We start from the raw sequence: 26,884 nt of genomic DNA on the forward strand, positions 1-26,884 counted from the left end.
GTCCTGCTCATGCCACGCAAGAGGCTGCATGTGGCCAGACTGCACACAGCAACTACAAGACAGCGCTTTATTCTGTGCAGCTCATGCCATGCAAGAGGCTGCAACAGGGCAGACTGCAGAGAGCAGCTACAAGACCGCGCTTCGTTCTCTCCAACTCATGCCACGCAAGAGGCTGCATGTGGCCAGACTGCACACAGCAACTACAAGACAGCGCTTCATTCTGTGCAGCTCATGCCACGCAAGAGGCTGCAAGAGGCAGACTGCAGAGAGCAGCTACAAGACCGCGCTTCATTCTGTGCAGCTCATGCCATGCAAGAGGTTGCAAGAGGGCAGACTGTAGACAGCAACTACAAGACAGCGCTTCATTCTGTGCAGCTCATGCCACGCAAGAGGCTGCAAGAGGCAGACTGTAGACCGCAACTACAAGACCGCGCTTCGTTCTCTCCAACTCATGCCACGCAAGAGGCTGCATGTGGCCAGACTGCACACAGCAACTACAAGACAGCGCTTCATTCTGTGCAGCTCATGCCACGCAAGAGGCTGCAAGAGGCAGACTGTAGAGAGCAACTACAAGACTGCGCTCCATTCTGTCCAACTCAAACCAAGCAAGAGGCTGTATGTGGGCAGACTGCAGACAGCAACTACAAGACTGTGCTTCATTCTGCCTAACTCCTACCACACAAGAGGCTGCATGTGGGCAGACTGCAGACAGCAACTACAAGACTGGGCTTCATTCTGCCTAACTCCTACCACACAAGAGGCTGCATGTGGGCAGACTGCAGACAGCAACTACAAGACTGGGCTTCATTCTATCCAACTCATGCCACGCAAGAGGCTGCATGTGGGCAAACTGTAGACACAAGGCTGGGCTTCATTCTGTCCAACTCATGCCATGCAAGAGGCTGCATGCGGGCAGACTGTAGACACAAGGCTGGGCTTCATTCTGTCCAACTCATGCCATGCAAGAGGCTGCATGCGGGCAGACTGTGGACAGCAACTACAAGACTGGGCTTCATTCTGCCCAACTCCTACCACTCAAGAGGCTTCATGTGGGCAGACAGCAACTACAAGACTGTGCTTCATTCTGTCCAACACCTACCACTCAAGAGGCTTCATGTGGGCAGACAGCAACTACAAGACTGCACTTCATTCTGCCCAACTCATGCCACATAAGAGGCTGCATGTGAGCAGAGTGTAACAGCAACTACAAGACTGCGCTTCATTCTGTCCAACTCCTGCCACTCAAGAGGCTGCCTGCAGGCAGACTGTAGGCAGCAACTACAAGACTGCGCTTCATTCTGTCCAACTCCTGCCACTCAAGAGGCTGCATGTGGGCAGACTGCACAGAAAGCAACTACAAAATCCCAATTGACTTGTTCCAACTACTAACATGGGGAGAGGTGGCTTCTGCGCAGACTATCCATGTAGACATTCATAAAAGTACTTAGCGCCTCCTACCCCCAGCTCCAACGCTCAATCACTTTCTAGAGAAGCCAGTGATGCAGGTTCCTAGTGGCGAGCTCAGCTCTGCTGCACTCACTTCAAAGTGAAGGACACAACCCACGCCTGACTGGGAAGCAAGTATCTGAAGGGTGATCTCAAACGAAGAGCTGCAATCATAAGGATTTAACTAGCGCTCACTTGAGTCTTCAGTTTTAAAGAGACATAGTAAACCGAACACAATTTTACACACAAAGGTGCCTACGGTTAGCCACCTGCCTATACCTGCTGTGGCACTGGGAGTAGCAGAGTTAAAACCACAGCGGTCTCATAGGACGTGTTATTAGCTGGCGCCCCAATGCCCTTCGTGGATTATTATAAAAAATAAAGAGGTGCCTAGGTATCAAGTTAGAAGAAGGGTGCCAGCAAGCTTGTCTCAGCACCACATGCTTAGTTTATTATTTCATCTTCCCATCTCGGTAATGAATGAAAGTAGACAGAAGATGGCGGCCCCAGACCTGTTCACTACATAAGAAATGCTTGAGGCGGGGTGGGGTGTTAAGCATAGGGATGGAGAGAGAAAAAATTTAACCTAGCAGGAATTGTCAAAAAAACATTTCATGTTCTCCCTGTGTATGTTAAATGATGAAGCACACACACTTCCTATGTCAGGCTAACAAGCTGCAATGGAGAGATGCTGCTGTGAAATGGAGATTGGGGGAGAGGAGGGTGCTGTCAGAACTACGGCCTCCTTATCCGTGTTAACTGAAACACACTACCAGGATGACAGCAGGTACTGCCTATGCCAGGAGGCAGCTTTAAGGATAAGACAGAGGGCTGCCATCTCTGGTTATCTCACATGTTAAATGAAACATGCTACCCCACAGCAGGTCACTGTGCAGGAAGACTGCTAATGCAAGGACATTGGAGGCCGCCGCTTGGCATTGGCATGCTCCCCAGAATTACTTCTATATCGAAAGCTATGCATAGGCGCATGTTTGGAATGCATTTCTGGTGCAAATGTTAGCAAAAAAACTGAGAAGTTGTAAGAAGGAATACTAAATGATAACAAACCAGGTGATGGCACAAAAACAATACCACCAACAGGTCCATGCAACTCCACTCCTGCATCATTTCGATCAAGTCCCACATAAAGGAATGTTCCAAGCCCAGGCTTTCACCACTACATTCTGGAGTCAATTTTATTCTAGAGCTCTCTAATGCAGAGACACACATCTAATCATAAATACCTTTCTGCCAGCCTAGGAAGAACAACTTCTCAATTTATGGGACAAATGAGGTGGAAATAAAATATTACTTACCTGCGACAAGTGGTTTGCAGCTTGTACTGTTGTAGATACTGTCTAGTGTTAGGTGTGAAATACTGCACTTTGCTTTGCAGTCTTCGTTTATGGTTGAAGCAGGACTTTACCACACTAGTTCCCAGTCAGTGGGAGGCAGACTGTTGCACTTCAATCATCAACACAACAAGACGCAAACCAATTGCTGCAGGTAAGCAACGTGCGCCGCTGACAAGTGTTTTTGTACATCACATGCTGCTCACAGACCATAAAGCACTGCCACTACAGCTGTAACGGACAGGAAGCATCAAGGCTCTTCCAGCCAGAATGTCAAAACAATGGTGTTCAATAAAGGTGTGCACTGATTGAGACAACACATGCACCACAGTTGAGACTGGAAATGCGACATGGATTGGCAGAGAAGGTGACTTACGAAAACCGAGGTTGCCCATAAATATGGATTAAAATTTGGAAACGGTGGAGCACCTACAGTGGGAGCCCTTGCACCTCCCTCACTTTGAACTATCCTATCGGATCGACTTATGACCAGCGAAGCCCGATTGCTGTGGTGTGTGAGGGGGAAAAGGCTGGGGCGCTGAATACCAGCAGAGTAACATTGTCGATATATTATTGATATATTATTGATACCTGTTCCAGTATTGATGGTATATTCATTTGGTGTGCTCCATGCACTTGCCTTGTTTCACTCAAAAAGATCTAATTAAACAAAAACAAAAAAAAAAAAAAAAAGGTGTGCAGTGATGTCTGCGGCTCTACAAACATGAGCTAACCACAGGTTTCCTTTTTTACCTGTTGAGTCAGCTGGCACTGCTGTGACTAAATTTAACAAACCCGGATACATCGGACAATAAATCAAGAAATTCTAAATTTTGAGTTAGTTTTGTCCTGATGAATTGGTGAAAGAACTACGATTAACTGTTTGATTTCATTCTGTTAATATAATCCATGAAAGCCCTTTAGCATCCAGTGTATAAAGAGCTCTCTCACATACTCCGTGTATATTTCCAAAGAATGCTATTTGATACAGAAGCTGCCCCTTTCGGTACAAACCATAAAAAGCAGTCTCCACTAACAAAGCATGTAGCTCACCGACCCCCCAAGTAATGAAGTAATTGACTCTGATAAAACTAATGTGCAAGTGAATCCCGATGGGGTGCAGTTTTATATGTCTACAGAACGCACCCAAATAATGTTTGGTCCTTGCACACAAAGAAGGGAATTGATTGGGACTTCTAAGCCATCCACTCTGAACCATTTGTTCCCTAGTTCATGTCCCACGACGGATATCTGCCAGATTATTGAAAATCAATTCCACCTAAAGAGCTCTGCATCTCAGGTGGGATTGGCACATATCACAAAATGTAACCCCCCCACACCCCCCTCCCACCGTAAAACAAACATTAGTGAAGGACATAGATGCTCGTAGGGCTGCTGATCTTTGATTTGAACCTTGGGTGGCTAAAGTTTCCAGTTCTGTTTCCACCATATTAAAACTCTGAAAGAATTTTGTCTTTCAGCCACCTTAATTACCACATTCCAGTGTAAATGCTCACTACCAATCCCTACTAGACTGACAGCTGAATCTATCGCACCTGCCCAATCAACTGCTAAAGAGACAAGGAGACAGCTAATGAAATGCCAAGCCTGACTTGCTCATCAAGACTACAGCAACCCCGTCCTTCGAGCCCCTCAATGGCTGCATGATCGCTCTCGAGTGCTGTTTAAGTCCTTGGTGATGATGCACAGGACAAGTGACCAGTCCAATAAAGATTGTACTGGAGCTAAATTTAGACTCTATACACAGCAGTGCTTCCTATGTTCTGCCCACCTTGCTCTATTGGAGGAATCAAATTTCAAACCTGCCACGTTCTGAACATAACAGCCTTTGTTGCTGCAGCCAGAGATTGGAACGCATGCCCACAGCCCTGCCAATGTTATCCTCCTGTGTAATCTTTTCTAAGGCTCGAAGACTTGGCTATTAAACCAGTAACCACCCACTGTCACCCCTTCTTCTCCTCAGTACTCTATTTTACCTTATAGGCTAACTTTCCAAGCTAAGTTAGTGAACAGGTTTAATTAACAGGTATGTATTGTGACAGCAGCAAGATACTCAAGAGAAGGTTGTGCTTTATAAATCAAAATAAAACATTAACAGTTCAAAGGGAGCATGCATAACACGCATAAGCATGATCTTAAGACAACGCCCCACCAAGGTGGCTGTACTGTTTTTGATGGTCTCTTCTAAGGTAAGGAACCTGCAACTAGAAGTCTCCATCATATAACGGAGACAGGTAGCCCCTTTTGTACATATGCAACTGCTGCCACCAAAATAGTTCTTATGGATGTATATGCTAAATCCAAATGCTTCTTGACGAGGATTAGCATCTCTATATGTACTAAAATTAGCACAAAGTTTCCACTTTCCCTTGTTCTAGTCTAGAATGCTCAAGGTCATTTTGCAGCATACCATGCATACATAGCTTCACGTCTACCTGCTCTAGTCTAGAACACCCAAGCACCTAAGCTCACTTTAAGAACTCCAATTTAAAGATTTCAGGAGCCAAAATGCTAAAATGCGCACTTGCGAAAACATATGTGATTTCTGACACATTTCTTAGCTTGAGAAGTTTAGTAGATATGACAGCCGGTAAAACAGATTATATGAAATTCCCATTACTTTAGAGTTCTACATGTTTCTTGCCCGTGGTGGGGTAGGGGGTGGGAGAAGCCTTCGGGACGAAGGATTTGACCAATCAGAACTTTTGTCGTCAACATCAGACACGTATTATGCACCACAAAGAATAAGTGGTGGAAGTGGTTAGCAATTAACAAACGCGCCTTACCAATTTATACAAAAGCCGTTCCCTTGGGGCTGGGACTGTGGGCACCTGGAAACATGGCATAGGCATTTCTTGTTTTTACTTATGCTAAGCAGATATACTTGAAGCGTGCCCCCACTTTAGGAACTGAGATAATATCACCTCCTCCTCGATTTCCCCTTTTTATGCTCTGTAAAGTCATTGTACGTTAGAAGTACGTGTTTCACTAACAAACAGATATGACTACTTTAAAGTCGAAGCCATATCTTTTGTGCAATCATGGATAACTGTGTCTTTCTGCTTTTGCCCTGTAATGCCCTGCCAATATGTCTGTTCGCATGAACACTCTTGTTTTTCAGCTGCCCGAGGAAGGCTTTCCGCTGCTTTCACTCCCAGGGGAGACCATTTCCAATAAATTGTTAAGTCTTGCAAGTGGGCTCCCCATCACCTGAGGCTGTAGGTCTGCAAAGGCTCCGCCAAGCAACAATTTTCTTGTTACATCACATTCACATAAACCTTACCTGGAGACGCCCCTGTCGCCCAAGGGTATTTAACGCTCAAGGGTAATGTATGCTTAGTGCCTCCTTGGAAGCAGAGGAAGCTCTCACTCAAGATGCTCTTGGCAGTTTTCTTGCATTGTCAAGGAGAGTTCCTTGTTAATACTGTTGGATTTGTGGACCAGCTGCTCTGGTGTATGATTGGGGTTGACAAACCCTTCATGTGAAGGACTGGGTCATCATGTGGCTGACAGTGGACGGGAGGTGTAAATTATAACTTAAGTGGTTGCAAAGCCACTGACATTTCAGTCTCTATGCCTTTCTTAAATTTCCCATCATTTCCCTTACCTTTGATCCAAAAGATGTCAAGCATCTACAGGCATATTGAGCAGATATTGCTAAGCCTCATGTTTGAACCCTTAACACTTACACTCAAGCCTGCCTTCTTAGCAGAATGCTTGTATTCACTTTGCCTGCATGCAGTCATCACTGCATGTAATGCACACCAAAACCTGTATTGGAAAAAATCTTTCTCTCAGTGGCTGTTTCTTAAGCCTGCTTTCTCGGGAAGATGTTATAAGAGCGCCTTTATTTCCTCCCTGTGCAAATAGTCCTTATTTAATAAAGCTTGCTAATTGGTAGCAGGCTGGTTAAGGCAAAGTCCAACTGCCACTACTGCATGCCACAAGAATGACTGTGCTCTTCTTCAGGTGTTGGGTCGTCTACTGCACCTTGAATAGATACTGTTTTTCTAGCTGTGTTCAACAACTGAACCAAGGAACACATTTGCTTTAAGAGAAACAGGGCCTTGTGGGGGAACAATTTATATTGTCATCCTGTAGTAGGGTGGCCCAGTGTGTGGTGGACACCTATGGTGTTACACCTTATATTGGGCCCAGCCAACCCTTACTGGATAGTGTTACAGTGGCTAGGTAGCCAGTGCTCTCTAGTAATAGCTGTGGTGAGCAGCCAAGACTTATCTAGGAGGAGTGTGAAGCACTTGCAATACCACAGTAGTCACCCAGTAACTTATCACACATTCAAGGAACCACACAGTGCACAAATAAAGGTACTTTATTACAGGAACACCAAACTAGGTTACTATAGGCAAGCCCCCCTCTGGCGGTAAGTACACACAAAATATACACAAGTATTAGGAAATAGCAAAGGCCCTATAGGGAAGCCAAACCATATATTTTAAAAAGTGGAATGTGAGAATGGGTCTCCCTGCAGAGGATATGGAGTAGTTAGTCAAGGGCTGGGAGAGTGTGGAACCCCAAGAGGTAAGTATCTAGAAGACCCCCAGCGACCAGGAGAGGAGAGGTGTAGGAAGTTGGCTCTGTATGTGCTATTTCAAAGTAAGGAATAGCATGCACAGAGTCCAAGGGTTCCCCTTAGAGGTAAGATAGTGGCAAAAAGAGATAATACTAATGCTCTATTTTGTGGTAGTGTGGTCGAGCAGTAGGCTTATCAAAGGAGTAGTGTTAAGCATTTGTTGTACATACACACAGGCAATACATGAGGAACACACACTCAGAGACAAATCCAGCCAATAGGTTTTGTTATAGAAAAATATCTTTTCTTAGTTTATTTTAAGAACCACAGGTTCAAATTCTACATGTAATATCTCATTTGAAAGGTATTGCAGGTAAGTACTTTAGGAACTTTGAATGATTACATTAGCATGTATACTTTTTACATAAAACACAAATAGCTGTTTTAAAAGTGGACACAGTGCAATTTTCACAGTTCCTGGGGGAGGTAAAGTAATGTTAGTTTTAACAGGTAAGTAAGTAACTTACAGGTTTCAGTTTTGGGTCCAAGGTAGCCCACCGTTGGGGGTTCAGAGCAACCCCAAAGTTATCACACCAGCAGCTCAGGGCCGGTCAGGTGCAAAGGTCAAAGAGGTGCCCAAAACACACAGGCTTCAATGGAGAGAAGGGGGTGCCCCGGTTCCAGTCTGCCAGGAGGTAAGTACCCGCGTCTTCGGAGGGCAGACCAGGGGGGTTTTGTATGGCACCGGGGGGGGGACACAAGTCCACACAGAAAGTACACCCTCAGCAGCGCGGGGGCGGCCGTGTGCAGTGTGCAAACACGCGTCGGGTTTCCAATAGTTTCCTATGGGAGACCAAGGGGTCTCTTCAGCGATGCAGGCAGGCAAGGGGGGCGCTCCTCGGGGTAGCCACCACCTGGGCAAGGGAGAGGGCCTCCTGGGGGTCACTCCGAGACAGAAGTTCCGCTCCTTCAGGTGCTGGGGGCTGCGGGTGCAGGGTCTTTTCCAGCCGTCGGGAAAGGAGAGTTCAGGCAGTCGCGTCAGGGGGAGCCTCGGGATTCCCTCTGCAGGCGTCGCTGTGGGGGCTCAGGGGGGACAACTTTGGTTACTCACAGTTTTGGAGTCGCCGGAGGGTCCTCCCTGAGGTGTTGGTTCTCCACCAGTCGAGTCGGGGTCGCCGGGTGCAGTGTTGCAAGTCTCACGCTTCTTGCGGGGATTTGCAGGGGTCTTTAAATCTGCTTCTTGAAACAAAGTTGCAGTCTTTTTGGAGCAGGGCCGCTGTCCTCGGGAGTTTCTTGTCTTTCTTGAAGCAGGGCAGTCCTCAGAGGATTCAGAGGTCGCTGGTCCCTTGGAAAGCGTCGCTGGGGCAGGTTTCTTTTGGAAGGCAGGAGACAGGCCGGTAAGTCTGGGGCCAAGGCAGTTGGTGTCTTCTGTTCTTCCTCTGCAGGGGTTTTTCAGCTCAGCAGTCCTCTTCTTCTTGTAGTTTCAGGAATCTGTTTTCCTAGGTTCAGGGAAGCCCTTAAATACTAAATTTAAGGGCGTGTTTAGGTCTGGGGGGTTAGTAGCCCTGAGGGTGAGTACACCCTCTTTGTGCCTCCTCCCAAGGGGAGGGGGGCACATCCCTAATCCTATTGGGGGAATCCTCCATCTGCAAGATGGAGGATTTCTAAAAGTTAGAGTCACTTCAGCTCAGGACACCTTAGGGGCTGTCCTGACTGGCCAGTGACTCCTCCTTGTTGTTCTCATTATTTTCTCCGGCCTTGCCGCCAAAAGTGGGGGCCGTGGCCGGAGGGGGCGGGCAACTCCACTAGCTGGAGTGTCCTGCGGTGCTGGAACAAAGGGGTGAGCCTTTGAGGCTCACCGCTAGGTGTTACAGCTCCTGCCTGGGGGAGGTGTTAGCATCTCCACCCAGTGCAGGCTTTGTTACTGGCCTCAGAGTGACAAAGGCACTCTCCCCATGGGGCCAGCAACATGTCTCTAGTGTGGGAGGCTGCTGGAACCAGTCAGCCTACACAGATAGTTGGATACAGTTTCAGGGGGCACCTCTAAGGTGCCCTCTGGGGTGTGTGTCACAATAAAATGTACACTGGCATCAGTGTGCATTTATTGTGCTGAGAAGTTTGATACCAAACTTCCCAGTTTTCAGTGTAGCCATTATGGTGCTGTGGAGTTCGTGTTTGACAGACTCCCAGACCATATACTCTTATGGCTACCCTGCACTTACAATGTCTAAGGTTTGGTTTAGACACTGTAGGGGCACAGTGCTCATGCACTGGTGCCCTCACCTATGGTATAGTGCACCCTGCCTTAGGGCTGTAAGGCCTGCTAGAGGGGTGTCTTACCTATACTGCATAGGCAGTGAGAGGCTGGCATGGCACCCTGAGGGGAGTGCCATGTCGACTTACTCATTTTGTTCTCACTAGCACACACAAGCTGGTAAGCAGTGTGTCTGTGCTGAGTGAGGGGTCTCCAGGGTGGCATAAGACATGCTGCAGCCCTTAGAGACCTTCCCTGGCATCAGGGCCCTTGGTACCAGAGGTACCAGTTACAAGGGACTTACCTGGAGGCCAGGGTGTGCCAATTGTGGATACAAAAGTACAGGTTAGGGAAAGAACACTGGTGCTGGGGCCTGGTTAGCAGGCCTCAGCACACTTTCAATTCAAAACATAGCATCAGCAAAGGCAAAAAGTCAGGGGGTAACCATGCCAAGGAGGCATTTCCTTACAAGAGGTAAGTTACCTGGTCGTCCCATAGGCTAACATGGGATATTGCAAAAGCAGGACCAGGCCGGTGGAACCCAACGGTGGATTCTGGATGAAGAGGACCTGCAAAAGAAGAGGGACAGAGTCCAGTCCACGCAGGTGAGGCCGGGTAGGGCAGGAGGCAATGCCCACCCTTCTGTGGGTGAAGATCCAGGTCGACGGTAATGGAGGAAGTCCAGCTGCGGAATTCAGGAGCTGCAGGAGTCACCTAGGAGCAGTCTCTCGTCAGTTGCGGGATTGCAGATGGGTCAGTGGTCAGGAAGACCACCAACAAGCAAATGCAGCTGGAGCTGTTGGGAGTTTTGCAGAGCTTAAGAGGACCAGCCGGGTCCTGGGGACTCGACCCTTGCAGGTGAGTCCAGGCTGACCCTCAGAAGACAGGAGAGCCAGCAGAAGCAGTCCGAGCCTCCACGTGCAACCCACTGGCAGCAAGCACAGTAAGTCGCAGTGAGGCCTAGGCAGCACACCTGAAGAGGAGTCCAACATCGCTGGAGCATCAGAGAGGAGACTGTCCTTGGAGAAGAAGCGTGCTGGGGGCTGGAGGTACTTAGAGCCTGAAGATCCCTCGGAGCAAGAGTCAACAAGCCTTGGTTGCTGAAATGGTCACAGTGCACAGGGGTTCTGTCTTGGAGGAAGAGGCAAGGGCTTACCATCTCCTAAGTTAGACAGATGGCAGAGAGGACCCCTCGGAACCACCACCATCACCACCTGTGTTGGAGAATCTTCGCAGGTCCAGAGGACAGCAGATCCAGCAGCCAGACATCGTTGCCTTAGGTGCCCACAGATGCAGGGGACGGACTCCTTCACTCCAAGAGAGATTCCTTCTTGCTTCTTTGGTGCAGTTGAAGTCTAGCTGACCCCTGAGGATGCACAGCCATGGAAATGTTGCAAGTTGCTGACAGGAGCCGCGGAAACAACGATGCAAGGAGAGGTTGTCTCGTGTTGCAGTCTTGTTCGGTTCCTGAGGAGTCCTGCAGCGGTTCCGATGGCCAGGAGCAGAAGAGGTCTTTGCAGAGGAGTCCTGGTGGAATCTTGCATGACTACTCTGGGGACCAACCTGCAAGGGAGTCCCTAAATAGCCCAAAAAGGGGCTTGGTTACTCCGCAAGGTGACCACCTATCAGAGGGGGGTCACTGACATGATCTGCCTAACCTGACCAGTCAGATGTTCACAGGGACCTCTGCCCATCTTGTTCTCAAGATGGCAGAATCAAGAGGCCACCTGGAGGAGCTCTGGGCACCAACCCTGGGGCGGTAATGGACAGGGGAGTGGTCACTGCCCTTTCCTTTGTGCAGTGCCGCACCAGAGCAGGGACCAGGGGTCCCCGGACTGGTGCAAACCGGATTATGCATGGAGGGCACCAGATGTGCCCTTTGAAGCAAACTGGGGTGTGGGGAGGCTACCGCTCCTCAGCCCCATAACACCTATTTCCAAAGGAGAGGAGGATATACCCTTCTCCCACAGGAAATCCTTTGTTCTGCCTTCCCCTGTTTCAGCTGGTCAAGCAGCAGGAGGGTAGAATCCTGTCCTAGGGGTTGCAGCAGAATGGGCTGCGCGCACACATTGAAACACCGGTAGGTGCAATACTGGGGCTGTTCACTGAGGAGCCCCCAGAGTGGAGGAATTATGCCAACAATACTGGCATTAGTATTGGGGTATGATTCCGACATGTTTGATACCAAAACATGCCTAGGTTCGGAGTTACCATTATGTAGCTGGTCTATAGGCAGTGACCTATGGCCAGTACATAGCTAAAATGGCTTTCCTGAGGTCCAGGGAATTGGAACTAGAGTTCGTAGGGGCACCTCTGCTCCTGCAGGGGTGCCCACACACACGGAGCCCTGCACCCTGCCCTTAGGGCTAGAAGGTCCTATCACAGGGGTGACTTACAGTGACCTGGTGCAGTGAGCAGCAGTGAACGGGTGCATACACCTTTTCATGTAGGCTGCAAATGGCAGGGCTGCAGAAAGTTTGCATGGGCTCCCATGGGTGGCATAATACATGCTGCAGCCCATGGGGGAGCCCTGGCGTACCAATGCCCTTGGTACCAAAGTACCATATACTTCGGACTTACAGGGGTACACCAGTATGCCAATTGTGGGGTGTAAAGAGTACCAAGACAACCAAATTTAGAGGAGAGAGCCCTATCACTGGGGTCATAGTTAGCAGGAGCCCAGTGAAACAGTCTAAGCACACTGACAAAAGGAAAAAAGTGGGGATAACCATGCCAGAAAGAGGGATTTCCCTATACATCCTATCCTGGTTTAGTCTTGACAGACAATTTAAAATTACGTTGATGAGCTTAGGACTGCTGTAAGCACCAGTACATACTGATTTGTTCTTTCCACACTGAAAAACTACCTTCTATATAACTTAGGAGCATGCGAAAGTCTTGTAAAGATGGAAAACCTTACATAGGCTGGGTTGAAACCGTCCATCAGCATTAGAATGCATAGGAGGTCTGGTAGCGAAGTGCTTCCTCTGACTCTGTACTTTGTTGATCTGGTGGAGACTCTTGGCTAATATATTGTGTCTTGACCTTAAAGAAATGCAGTGTTATCTCTCGTCTTTGGCCCATTATCTTTTAGTAATGTTGTATGCTCTAAATTCCAGTGAAGTTGCTTCTTTACAGCTACATTTCCTCCCAGCTTTTGGTTGAAAGGGAGGCGAGGGTACATCCTGAGACTATGAGGAAGCAGCTGGAATGAAACTGCACCTGGATCCGCTGCAATTCTCTCAAGTCTACATCCTCCCTCACTGGTTTAGGTGAAAGTATTGAAGAAGGGTTTTTTCTGCTTCAACTTTAAGCACTGCTTTGAGGCCGGCTCTTGTGTTGCTTTGTTTTTTGACAGAGTACAGCTTGGGTGCAGACCTTGATATTGGTGAATATTCCACTTCTTGATGGCAGTGGTCATCTTGCACTGAATCCCCTCTTTTAGATCTATCTTAGACTCGAAATTGAGCCTTCTTTCGAGGTCAATTTTTGGGTAATCCCTAATCGGAGGTACGCCAGATCTGTGTTTTTTCTCCCCCATTAGATGAATGGATGTTTTGAGGTAGCTTTTACTCAAGATCCAGCAGCGCCAGGAGAACAGTCCTGAATTATTGGTTGGCTCGGATCCTCAGCATCTGGTTCAAGCTAGGATACCCTGCCCGGTAATAGTGCACTCTGCCAATCCGCATGACATAATTATACCAGGACAATATTATTTCTTATGTGATTAAACTCCCCAAGTTCCCTGGGGTTCACATGCAACCCCCATTCCACTGGGGTGTAACCAGCCCATTGGCTTTCTCTATCCTGCTAAACTGTCTAGTTCTGTATGGCATATTCAAACACTTCAGTTCATCATGGTCCGCTGCAGAAATAATAATAAAAAAAAAAACAGAGCTTATGCTACTTTGAAACAGCAAATTGTTTGGTGAGCGGACAAAAATAACATGGTAGATGTTTCATATCCCACTCCACTCTAAACCATTCTCAAACAATCTGAAATCTTTGGAAGGTGAGAAAGTCAGTCTCCTCCCTTCTCTTTATTTTCCATCAAATCTCTGCTTCTGTATCGGCCTCCAAGACAGCCAGTTCCAACCCACTGTGTAGCTTCAGAAGGAACAACAACAAAGAGCTCTGAACCCGATGGTGGAAAAACACCACAATCTAAGGTGGACTCCATGTCCGGGGGCGCTGAGGGTTTTAAGGCAAATAATCTCAAGTCATTCCAAATCATTCCATGCATGCCTGAAATCAAAACAACGACTTCAAAGAAAAACAAGCTGTATTATTCCAAGCTCTATACCAGATGGCTGGGGGTGCACAGTATGCAATCCACAACAGCACACGCTGCAAACATACTCTGCCAATCTCTCCTGCCAAGGGGACGAGCGTTTCCCCTCCCATGTGCCCACATTAGGGCAGGTGGCCTTCCTACATTCTTTTGCAGGCATCCCAAAACAGGGAGAAGGAGCATTTTTTACAATATGCTTCATATAAACTCAGCACAGTCTGGAAGCAGCTCTCACCGGATGGAAAACGAAACAAAGTCGAAAATCCTAATCCCAAAGCTCACCCGCAACCACCTCCTGTTGGTCCCTCTCCAACCAGCACTAAGTGAAAATCTGGGCCAAATAACTAGACTTTGGACAATTAACGGGCTACTTTGACGGAAAAGAACTTCAACATATCTACTTAAAGTCAAACAAGCACAAATTAACTGTGAAAAGGACATTCAGGTAAAACAAAACAGAACATTGTAGGGAGATTAAACAAATGACTTAAGGCAATTACCGAGTGGCTGGGGCAAGTAAGGGCTAGATATGGGTCAGTGAATCACCTAAACTGATACAACTTAACAGGTTCTGGCAACAACAAATTAGCTTACTTGGGCTCATTTTCTTGGCAGAAGGGGTGGACAAGGACATGTAGGTTGATGAGTTGAGGTCAGTTTTTGGAAGTGACTATTGACGAGCCTTTGCTCAACCCCTTCCAGTGCTATCCACACAGAGGCCTTCCCTTACCTGCGGCTCCAGGAATGTAGCGTTCCGGATACAAGTCGGTGAGGAAGAGGCTGTTTATAAGGGTCGACTTTCCCAAGCCAGACTCCCCTGCAGGGAAAACCAACAATCACACAATGAGAAAAGATAGACAATAAACAGGTTAAAAAGAACTATACTGTGAGATTTATCTCTGAAACAATTCACACAAAAGCTTTTTATTTTCTTAATAATCTTGACAATTGATTCACTTAACTGATTTAGTAAATATTAAAATTTTGTGACAGTTCCTTTGCCTTCAGTTTTTTTATATAGCCTTCAAATATCCACAAATCAAAACAGGAGCTAAGGCTTTCATCTTTGCGTTATAATACATCAGGAGGGTGTAAGTGGTGGACTCTTACCATTTCATCGTTCATATAGCATTTTGGGAGGCTATAACAAGCCACCCAGACACATGATGCCCAGTCATTAGTATCGTGCAAGGGTATCTAACGTCAATCCAGAAGCAACTGATCCATGTCAGATTTTCAAAATATCCACATACGTTAAGTTACATACAATGAATCTATGAGAATTATTTAAATAGTTAGCAGTTATCCTGAAAACCTGGCATGTGGACGGGCCCTCCTGGATTTATGCTGAACGCCTCTGCTACAGGGCATCAGTATGATTTCAAATAAAAACGTGGAGGCAAAAGATAGCACAACAAGACTACTGCTAAATTTTGTAACATCCTTAGTCCGAATTTAAAACAGTAACATGGTGACATAGCCACATGAGAAACAAACACTGTCAAAATGAATAGACATTTGGCTTTGTCAATGCCTGTTTTGTCACTTTAAACAAAAAATATATATATAGTATGTATATATTGTTGGAGGAGATGGCAGCCCCATTTTTCAATATTTAATTTAAAAAAAACAAGCATTTGCAATGCAATAGATCTTGCATCTGTGAGAGTTAGAGCTACTGGCATTGTCTTTTACCTATGTGTTTTGGTTTGGAGTGTAGTAGATGTACGCCAGCTGCCACAGCAACCCTCCCAGGCCTGTCAGTGCAAGAGAGAGGACACAACAAGGCCACCATTTTGGGAGTGTTTTTGCCTCATTCCTACTGACTGGCTGTGATATTATAGACAGGAGTCCAGAGGGTGATGGTGCAGCGCTCTGCGCCTGCACAAGCGACAGTGGGGGGTATTCGAGGATAGGCCTTTCAAACAGGAAGCAGTGTTATCTGAGCGCTGTCGTAGACAACACTTCCAGAAGCGGCATCTGCAAAGTTGCAAAAGCTGTGAGGGGACTGTCAAAGCCATAACACCAGTGAATTCTGAGAGGAGAAAGTGATGGAGTTTGCTCCACTTTTAAGCCCTATGATACGCTGCTCCTCCCACTGTGGCACCCACGTGTTAGCTTCTTCGCACTACAGGGTTAGGAAAATGGCTGCCTCTACTCACTGAACTCTATTTGAAGAGGCCCAATTTACCTCCAAAGGCTAGATGTTTTTTGCTATCAAGCTTGGGGCTGTGAAATGCTTAGGTCTGGAGTCCCAACTTCTTTGCCACCATTTTGGAGACAACACCTTTCACCATCTTCTTGCCTAGAACTTACTATGTGCTTGGTTGGTGACCCTCCGGAGGTTATCAAGAGCACGTGCTATTGCCTAGTGTTAAGCTCTAAACAAGTGTAAGGAAATGCCTCCTTGGCATAGTTACCCCCTGACTTTTTGCCTTTGCTGATGCTATGTTTTGAATTGAAAGTGTGCTGAGGCCTGCTAACCAGGCCCCAGCACCAGTGTTCTTTCCCTAACCTGTACTTTTGATTCCACAATTGGCACACCCTGGCACCCAGATAATTCCCTTGAAACTGGTACCTCTGGTACCAAGGGCCCTGATGCCAGGGAAGGTCTCTAAGGGCTGCAGCATGTATTATGCCACCCTAAGAGACCCCTCACTCAGCACAGACACACTGCTTACCAGCTTGTGTGTGCTAGTGAGAACAAAATGAGTAAGTCGACATGGCACTCCCCTCAGGGTGCCATGCCAGCCTCTCACTGCCTATGCAGTATAGGTATAGCCCTAAGGCAGGGTGCACTATACCATAAGTGAGGGTACCAGTGCATGAGCACTGTGCCCCTACAGTGTCTAAGCAAAACCTTAGACATTGTAAGTGCAGGGTAGCCATAAGAGTATATGGTCTGGGAGTCTGTTTTACACGAACTCCACAGCACCATAATGGCTACACTGAAAACTGGGAAGTTTGGTATCAAACTTCTCAGCACAATAAATGCACACTGATGCCAGTGTACATTTTATTGTAAAATACACCACAGAGGGCACCTCAGAGGTGCCCCCTGAAACTTAACCGACTATCTGTGTAGGCTGACTGGTTCCAGCAGCCTGCCACACTAGAGACATGTTGCTGGCCCCATGGGGAGAGTGCCTTTGTCACTCTGAGGCCAGTAACAAAGCCTGCACTGGGTGGAGATGCTAACACCTCCCCCAGGCAGGAGCTGTAACACCTGGCGGTGAGCCTCAAAGGCTCACCCCTTTGTCACAGCACCGCAGGACACTCCAGCTAGTGGAGTTGCCCGCCCCCTCCGGCCCCGGCCCCCACTTTTGGCGGCAAGGCCGGAGAAAATAATGAGAATAACAAGGAGGAGTCACTGGCCAGTCAGGACAGCCCCTAAGGTGTCCTGAGCTGAGGTGACTAACTTTTAGAAATCCTCCATCTTGCAGATGGAGGATTCCCCCAATAGGATTAGGGATGTGACCCCCTCCCCTTGGGAGGAGGCACAAAGAGGGTGTACTCACCCTCAGGGCTAGTAGCCATTGGCTACTAACCCCCCAGACCTAAACACGCCCTTAAATTTAGTATTTAAGGGCTCTCCCTGAACCTAGAAATTAGATTCCTGCAACAACAAGAAGAAGGACTGCCTAGCTGAAAACCCCTGCAGAGGAAGACCAGAAGACAACAACTGCCTTGGCTCCAGAAACTCACCGGCCTGTCTCCTGCCTTCCAAAGAACTCTGCTCCAGCGACGCCTTCCAAAGGGACCAGCGACCTCTGAATCCTCTGAGGACTGCCCTACTTCGACGACAAGAAACTCCTGAGGACAGCGGACCTGCTCCAAAAAGACTGCAACTTTATCCAAAGGAGCAGCTTTAAAGACCCCTGCAATCTCCCCGCAAGAAGCGTGAGACTTGCAACACTGCACCCGGCGACCCCGACTCGGCTGGTGGAGAACCAACACCTCAGGGAGGACCCCCGGACTACTCTACGACTGAGTACCAAAACCTGTCCCCCCTGAGCCCCCACAGCGCCGCCTGCAGAGGGAACCCCGAGGCTTCCCCTGACCGCGACTCTCTGAAACCTAAGTCCCGACGCCTGGAAAAGACCCTGCACCCGCAGCCCCCAGGACCTGAAGGACCGGACTTTCACTGCAGAAGTGACCCCCAGGAGTCCCTCTCCCTTGCCCAAGTGGAGGTTTCCCCGAGGAAGCCCCCCCTTGCCTGCCTGCAGCGCTGAAGAGATCCCTTGATCTCTCATTGACTTCCATTGCGAACCCGACGCTTGTTCTAACACTGCACCCGACCGCCCCCGCGCCGCTGAGGGTGAAATTTCTGTGTGGGCTTGTGTCCCCCCCGGTGCCCTACAAAACCCCCCTGGTCTGCCCTCCGAAGACGCGGGTACTTACCTGCTGGCAGACTGGAACCGGGGCACCCCCTTCTCTCCATTGAAGCCTATGCGTTTTGGGCACCACTTTGAACTCTGCACCTGACCGGCCCTGAGCTGCTGGTGTGGTGACTTTGGGGTTGCTCTGAACCCCCAACGGTGGGCTACCTTGGACCAAGAACTGAACCCTGTAAGTGTCGTACTTACCTGGTAAAACTAACAAAAACTTACCTCCCCCAGGAACTGTGAAAATTGCACTGTGTCCACTTTTAAAATAGCTATTTGTGAATAACTTGAAAAGTATACATGCAATTGAAATGATTCAAAGTTCCTAATGTACTTACCTGCAATACCTTTCAAACAAGATATTACATGTTAAATTTGAACCTGTGGTTCTTAAAATAAACTAAGAAAAGATATTTTTCTATAACAAAACCTATTGGCTGGATTTGTCTCTGAGTGTGTGTACCTCAATTATTGTCTATGTGTATGTACAACAAATGCTTAACACTACTCCTTGGATAAGCCTACTGCTCGACCACACTACCACAAAATAGAGCATTAGTATTATCTCTTTTTACCACTATTTTACCTCTAAGGGGAACCCTTGGACTCTGTGCATGCTATTCCTTACTTTGAAATAGCACTTACAGAGCCAACTTCCTACAACAAGTCAGTTAGTTAATGCACTCACTTCAAAGGTCTTTAAAGAACGAGAATGACACTGATTACAATCCTGACATAGCTTTTTCACCTTTTCATCTCTGCAAGGTCGATGAAAATGAATTATAGCGATTTTGTTAAGAATGGCACCTACTTTGCAGCGCTGTGAAATGGCAGAATTACCAAGTGCAATATAAAAAAAAAAAAAGGAGTTATTCACAGACTGCCCCAACACGCACCAGACAAAGAAACCTAGGGGGAAGATGTGGCGTAAGGGCCAGAGCTGCCGACTTTGGAGCTTGGGAACATAGAGTCTGGGCACCGTCTCAACATCCTGTGATTCTGGGCAAATCACTTACTCTCCCATTGCTACCAAAAATGTATATGTTCTTGGGTAATGTAACCGGTGCTCATATAAAGCGCTGTAATACCTTTGTATTGAGTTTGTGCTATATAAAACTGCAAAATAAATAAAGTGCTCCAATACCTTTGTGTTATTTCGCTACATAAAACTGGAAAACAATAAAGTGCTCCAATACCTTTGTGTCGCGTTCACACTGCCAAAAAAAAGCCCCTTACCACCCCACCACAGACATCGCAAAGAATCAGCACGATGCCCGAAAACAAGGAAGAGAAAGAAACAACATACAGCCATCAGCGCGAAGCGGCGGGGCAAAAGAGAAAAAAATAGTGCGCTACACTAAGTTACATGGTCAATCGTGCAATAATCCACGTAACAAAGTCTGTCTCCAAGGCGGTAACAAACCAGCCTCAAGGCAGGACAAAAGTAAAGCATTTGCAAGCGACATCAAAGTACTTTTGAAAGGCAGGCCCAGGAACCAATGAAAGTAATGGGCGTGGTTAAAGCCCACAGAATAGATCACAACATGTCGAGAAGAGCATCGTTCATGCACTGCTATGCTCGACCTAAAAATACTACAATAAACATTGGTTGAAAACAAAAATATTTATTTTTGGTCTCAAATGACACACATTACCATACTAGAAAGAGCATTGAAGGGAACTACTTTGTGTATACATGTGCTGTTGTGAGAACACAGAATGCAGTCACACACAGTGAAGTCAGCCAACGGCTTTAGTATTTCCCTGTGTTGCATTCTGTAGTGAGAAGAAAAATGTTAATGACAAAACAAATACAGATGTGTGGAAGAGGAGGGCTGGCTGAAGGCCCCCATTAGTAAGTATATTATATGGTCACCGAGAAAAACGCAGTTAAATCTCAGTTATTGTTGTGACTCAAACATGGAATCCCACTGAAGTTCTCCACTTATGGATATAAACGCACCCAACATACACCATAACTCCAAAAGGGCCTGCCCTGTTACAAGTAAGTGTTAAATGACACCATGAAAGGCTCAGCCTTTGTTCTTAAGGTCAGGCTGGCGTCAAACCGAGAGGGATGAAAGATACCCCCAGGGCTGGTATTGAGTGACCGCAGTGCGGTGAGGGGGGGGGGGGGGGGAGTCTGCTCATTATCCTTGACACCCCTCTGGGGGGAGGGGGGGTATACAGGCTCTGCATAAGAGAAACAAGTTCTCCATTTGTGGCACTCACTCAATGGGATTGTTTGCAGTAGGACAAACAGAACGGCTGAAAAAGTGGGTAGGGTTTCTCCCTGCAATTTTTACTCCTCTGTGTAGTGAGTGCCCAGACGTCACTCCAACTCCTGTACCCAGTGCCAGGAATAAACGGGGCACTCCCATGCACAATTCTCAGAACACTTACTGGATGATCAGAAGAGGACTGGGCCTGCTGTCTTTGACCTGAGAGGGGCCCTGGACCTCTGAGGCACTGGACAAGCTCCCATTTGCATCCAGTACAAAGCAGTGGGCACCCGTGGTCAGGATGCCAACCTCCAGTGTAGCTACATGGACACAAGCTGCAAAAGGCTTTTCCCGAAAGTGCCCTGCTGACATGTGGCAACTGGACATGCAATTAACTTTGCTGCTGGCTTCTGTTTGACACCTGAGAGTCGCTACGTGCTTTCCCCTCAGGCCCTTAGAAATGTACTTCTGTGGTTGTTTGGAACCCAGAAAAAGTTTGCAAACTTCTGAAAACTCTTCCTCCAGAGCTTCAGTGGAACCCACAGGAAAAAGTATCTGCCCATCGGATCCTCAACCCACAGCTCAGCACAATGCCACGCTTCTTCTTTGAGGTCCTCCACAACTGGGTACGCAGTAATGGACTCAAAGCCCTTCCTTCCACACACAGTAAAATATTTCTTTATGTTTGCAGGTCTATAATAATGAAACCCACAACAAAATGACAGGGACTATTCTTGGCCTCTAATACATGAGGCAAAAAACCCTAGCTACGGGAAAGTGGGGAAGAGTGAAGTGTTACACTTATGAGATGTAATAGATTTGTGAACTACTGTTTTTTCTCCTGTTGTTCGCCCCCTTAGAAGTCACATCTCATGAAGACTTTTAAGTCACCCAAGCAGAAATTAGTTTGTCTCTGCACTGTTCTAAGTGACAGCCACAGGTTTCTCATTAAAAAGCTACAGTAATCACCTTTATCAAAATGATATAACTCGACAAAAACACATTCATAACAAACAAGTCAGTTGCAGATCTGAATGAGGAAGCAAAATCAGAATGAACATTACTTTAACATGACTGCGGCTCATTTTGACTGTCCAGAAAGCAAGCATCAAACGTAGATTACATTAAAAAAAAAACTCACCGACCACCATGAGCGTGAATTCGAAACCCTTCTTGACCGACTTCCTATGGACTTGGTTGGGCAGGTTGGCAAAGCCCACATAGCCAGCGGAGTCTGAGAACTGGAAGAGAAAGAGGATTTTAGCTCAGCATACCACTGCATCTTTGGAGTCAGACATTTGGACATGGCTCACTATACAAACAGACAAGACCCCTGAAGTATAAATGACCACCAATACAGATGTCGCCTCACAACTAGTCACAGCTAAGAACTCCAAGGAATAAAAATACACAATTAGACATCGGACCACCAGAAACATATTGCTCCTCTCAGGGGAAGCATTACCATGAAAGATTTGTCAAGGTTCCTAAATCTCACCAGTATTATCGAATGCATACACAAGACTGCTGGTGAAGGTAACACATCATCGAAAACAATTCTAAAGAATACAGTCATCAGGATGAGGGAGACTGACCTGGGCGTCAACAGGACCAAGACCACGGTGAATGGGACCTGCACAGAAACACGCTTTACAGTCAACTGCCCATAAGGGCCAAGAGCAGCCAGAAGCCCATGAGGGAAGTGAAAGCCCTACAGCTCAATCCAAACCATAGAACAGATTTTGGTTGTTGCAAAAAAATGGACCAAGTCCTGCTTGTGATACTCAGAGGGGTCTGTCCATCGTGTACTGATGACAGTGTGACATCAGTATCTATGGTGGAACTGTAAAGATGAATCTCTCAATTAGTTTCATTTCACTTCTTTATTCCATAAGTAATATACAGCATCTCCAGCACAGCTCCTTCCGTCTCCTTTTCCTTCCCTTCTCTCTCAACCCCTCACACATTCCATTTCAGAACCCATCTCCCTCATCACACCTCATCACATTCCAGTACAGGCTCTCCTACAGTACATAGAGTACCAAGCCATCTTCACACTTCTCCCCCTTATATATTATATAACAAATAACAAAACAAAGAACAAGAGTAGGTACGATAGAACATGAAAGATCAGACAAAACTATTAGTCCTAGATCACATACGAGTTCAACAAATTAATTCAGAAATTCAATAATTTAACGATGAATCTTGCACACACTTCCCATACTCCAGGATGAACCATCCTCTAAAATTATTACATTTCTTTTGAGTTCCCTCACCAATTGAGGAGCAGAGTACTTGCTGTCTCCCTTCACAATTGTTCCACCTCTCCTTCTCACTAACCAATCCCCTTTATTTATGTGAAAATACTTCACACCCATTCTTTTGTTGTACTGTTGGGTATTTTTCCTCTGCATCTCCTCTACTCTTTCTTTCATTGCCTCCCTGTCTACTCTTACATTCCTTTCAGTCTTTAACCACACTGGGCATTCTTTCACTCCAGGCATTCTCCCCTTAAGAGCTACAAATGGTGCCACCCCAGTAACTGAATGTGGAGTTGTGCGATACGTCCACATCATCTTACATAATTCTTTTCTCCAAGAGAGATGATTGGCTAAAGACAACTGAATATTGTCCATTATCACGCGATTCACCCTCTCAACCAAGCCGTTGGCCTGTGGTCGAAAGAGGGCAACTCTTTCATGATTTATACTCATCTTCTTCAAATATTCCACCATTTCATGTGACACCAATTGTACACCATTGTCAGATACAATAGTTTTTGGTATCCCTTCCTCCAAGAAAACTTCTTCAAAGAATTCTATGACCCTAGCAGTATTCACTTGGTCAACAATTTTGACCACAAACCATTTTGAGTGGTAGTCTACTAGCACAATAATGAACCTGTTCCTAGTACCCAACCTGGATACAGGACCAATGAAATCCACAGCTAGTTTTTCCCAAGGTCTTTCTGGAAATCTTACAGGGGCTAAAGGAGTTTGCCTTAGGACTTTTGTCTTATCACTATTACCACAAGGCACACAATTCTTCACTGTCTCTTCCACTTGTTTATCTACTCCAGGCCACCAGAACAATTGTCTTATTTTCCTTTTCATTACACCTCGTCCTAAATGGCCCTGGTGAGTTATATCAATAATGTGCTTCCTTACACCCTCAGGGGGAACAATTTGATTTTTCCTATACAACCTTCCCTCCAGTACACTCAGTTGATCCTTAATCCTAAAGTAACATGACACATCGCTACCTCGTTCGTCCTCATGCGCCCATCCATTAATTATTTTACTTTCCACCTTACACATGACAAAATCGTTCACTTTAGCCTCATCCCACTCGCTCTCGCTTAAGGCCAGTTCACCTAAAATAGTTCCCACAAAATTCTCAACTCCTTCTCCTACAATTTCATCCACAATCACAGGCATTCTTGACAAATAATCTGCCACCACATTCCTATCACCTCTTACAAACTCCACCTCAAAATTATACTCCATCACAGATAATAGCCACCTCGAAATTCGAGGTGTTACATTCCCTTCCAAACCACGCCCGCCCTTGAAAATATAGATCAAAGGCTTATGGTCAGTTTTTAGTTTAAAAGGCACTCCCCATAAGTAAAACCTAAAATGATTGATTCCCCAACAACAAGCCAAGGCCTCTCTTTCAATTACTGAATATGATAATTCCGCACCCTGCAATCGTCTTGAAGCGAAACCTACAACGTACTCCTTACCATCCTTTACTTGAGTTAAAACTGCTCCCACTCCCACATTGCTCGCATCCGAAGTTACATACGTTTTTGCTGTTATATCAAAAACACCTAAAGTGGGAGCACTCAATATACTCTTCTTCACATATTCAAAGGCACATTTGCAATCCTCATTCCACTCATATGTTACTCCCTTTTTCATCAATCCCCTTAAAGGTTCTACAATCTCTGTAAAATTTCTTATGAACTTGGCACAGTATTCAGCAAGACCCAAGAAAGATCTTAATTCATCTTTGTTAGTTGGCTCAGGCGCTTTCTCGATTGCAGTCACTATGCTCTTCTTAGGCCTAATACCATTCCTATCAACAGTATGTCCCAAATAAGTCACTTCAGATTTTCCAATCTGACATTTTTCCTCTTTAATGGTCAGACCTCTCTTCTCCAGTCTGGACATTACTTCTTCAAATAAGAGGTTATGCTCTCTTTCATTATCACCTACAATTAAAATGTCATCTTGAAAGCATAACACTTTGTTCATGTCTCCAAAAATCACTTCCATTAGCCTCTGAAAAACAGCTGAGGCAGTAGCTAATCCAAAAGGCATCCTCTTGTAGCGAAATGCCCCAAAAGGCGTCACAAAGGACGTCAAATGCCTAGACTCTTCATGTAGATTAATCTGATGATATGCTGAGGACATATCCAACACAGTAAAAATACACCCTTTGCCTTTTATGGATAACATCTGTGAAATATTTGGCAAAGGTTGCCTATCCACCCAGATACTCTTATTTAAATCTCCAAGATCGATGCATAGACTAATCCTCCCTCCCTCCCTCCTTGGGCGCTACAACGATCAGAGCCAGCCATTCTGAAGACTCTATTGGCTCAATGATACCGTCTTGCAACAACCTGTCCAACTCATTTCTCAAAGGTTCCTTCATCAAATTAGGTATGCCTCGAACCTTGTGGACTACAGGTTTAGCATCTCTTTTTAGCACAATCTTGTGAGAAAAGTCTTTCAAGATACCTAATCTTGGAGAAAAGACCTGTGGATGCTTTTGGATCAAGGGATGAGGAGAGTCTTTTACTTCACCAATTCTTTCTTTTTCCAAAATCATTACAGGTTCTTTAGCATTAGGGTTCAGAATTATTCCCAAATCTTTTTGATGACGCCAGCCCAATAAATTAGTTCCAAAGTCCGTAATATATATCCTTCCTTTAACTGCTCTCCCTTTGAAAACAATTGTCATCCAAATCATGCCTATCATTTCTATTCTCTTCCCTGCATATCCCACAGCTTTTATATCCGGTTCCAACAAATTCTCATTTCCAGTGTTAACACACAATTTCTCATAAGTGTTTTTTGAAACAAGGGTAAATAGACTCCCAGAATCTACCAACAGATTAACTGGCAGGTTGTTCAGTAACACCTGAGCATGAGGTTTCTTCAAGACACTTGTACTTTCAAGATCAATCCTGAGTTTTGAATCTTCTATTCCCATGGTTTCCTCGTTAGAAGCTAGATCAATGGGGTTTCCTTCCACAGTTAGAATTATTTCTTCCAAGTTTCCACACACATCCTGAACACCTTGAATCGTGTGACCACTACCTTCATTGTTTTTGAACTTACAGACTTTGGCAAAATGCCCTCTTTTCCCGCAATTGCGACATATTGCATTTCTTGCAGCACACATTTTGCTCGATGCAATGTGTCCGGGTGCTCCGCACCGATAGCATTTTACTTCCCTTGAATCAAACTTTCCCCGACTCGGGTCTTCCCAATTCCTTGTTGATTTTTTCTTCTCTTCACTAATTGTGAATTTGCTCCTATTCTTTATCTCACTGATAACATTTTGTTTTCCTTCCTTATTTGAATCATCCATTTCCAGTAGCCATACAGCTGTGTGCTCCATTCTTTTAGCAACTTGAATCGCTTCCTCCAGATTCGGATCTTTCATTAATAACTTCTCCCTTATTTTTTTATTATAAGCACACCTTACTATCTGATCTCTTATTAGGGAATCCGATAACTGTTCGAAACGGCAAGATAGGGCAAGTCCACGTAAGGTTGCTACATACGATGCTATATCTTCTTCAGCATTCTGTATCCTCGAGAAAAATGTATGACGCTCTAGAACCAAATTAGTCTTAGGTGTAAATTGTAAATCTAGCATTTGCAAAGACATCTCAAATAGATTGGAGGGTTGTCCATCACCCATACCTAATGAAACCTCAGGTAGGTCCTCATATATTCTTCTTCCTTCTATACCCAAATGATGAAGAAGAATTGCCTGTCTTCTGATAGGACGGTAGCGATCTCCTCCAATTGCCAGTAAGTAGGTAGAGAACACCTTTTTCCACTGTTTCCACAGAATAGGTGGTTCCCCAGGAGTTGCTAAAAAGGGTGGTGGCGAGGACATACTTTGATCACCCATAGCTCAATTTTTTATTTTTTTTTATATCATATGCAGTGTCCTTCTCCTCAATTTTCCACTTTAAAATGTGTTATATAGTATGTATTTTAATACTTGTACTTCTTCACTCTTTTTCCATTCACATTGCTTTTTCCTGCACCTTTTTAAAGTCTTTCTTTCCTTTCACTACTTAACCTTTACCCAGTCCTTCTTCGCTTTTGCTGGACAGGAGCAGAGTACG

The 26,884-nt window shown here is 46.0% G+C and overlaps 1 protein-coding gene across 2 annotated transcripts in view; it reads right to left on the bottom strand.

The window, feature by feature from the left end:
* Positions 1-26,884, bottom strand: part of LOC138266478 (septin-2) — a 242,321-nt gene that overhangs the window by 188,797 nt on the left and 26,640 nt on the right. For both annotated transcript variants that reach the window (XM_069215313.1, XM_069215314.1), the window contains exons 3-4: positions 21,647-21,746; positions 14,629-14,715 (exon numbers count right to left, since the gene is read on the bottom strand). In XM_069215313.1, the coding sequence (XP_069071414.1) occupies positions 14,629-14,715; positions 21,647-21,746 (187 nt within the window). The remainder of the gene's footprint in view (positions 1-14,628; positions 14,716-21,646; positions 21,747-26,884) is intronic.

This window comes from Pleurodeles waltl, chromosome 11 (assembly GCF_031143425.1).
Source record: "Pleurodeles waltl isolate 20211129_DDA chromosome 11, aPleWal1.hap1.20221129, whole genome shotgun sequence".
NCBI classification, from domain to species: domain Eukaryota; kingdom Metazoa; phylum Chordata; class Amphibia; order Caudata; family Salamandridae; genus Pleurodeles; species Pleurodeles waltl.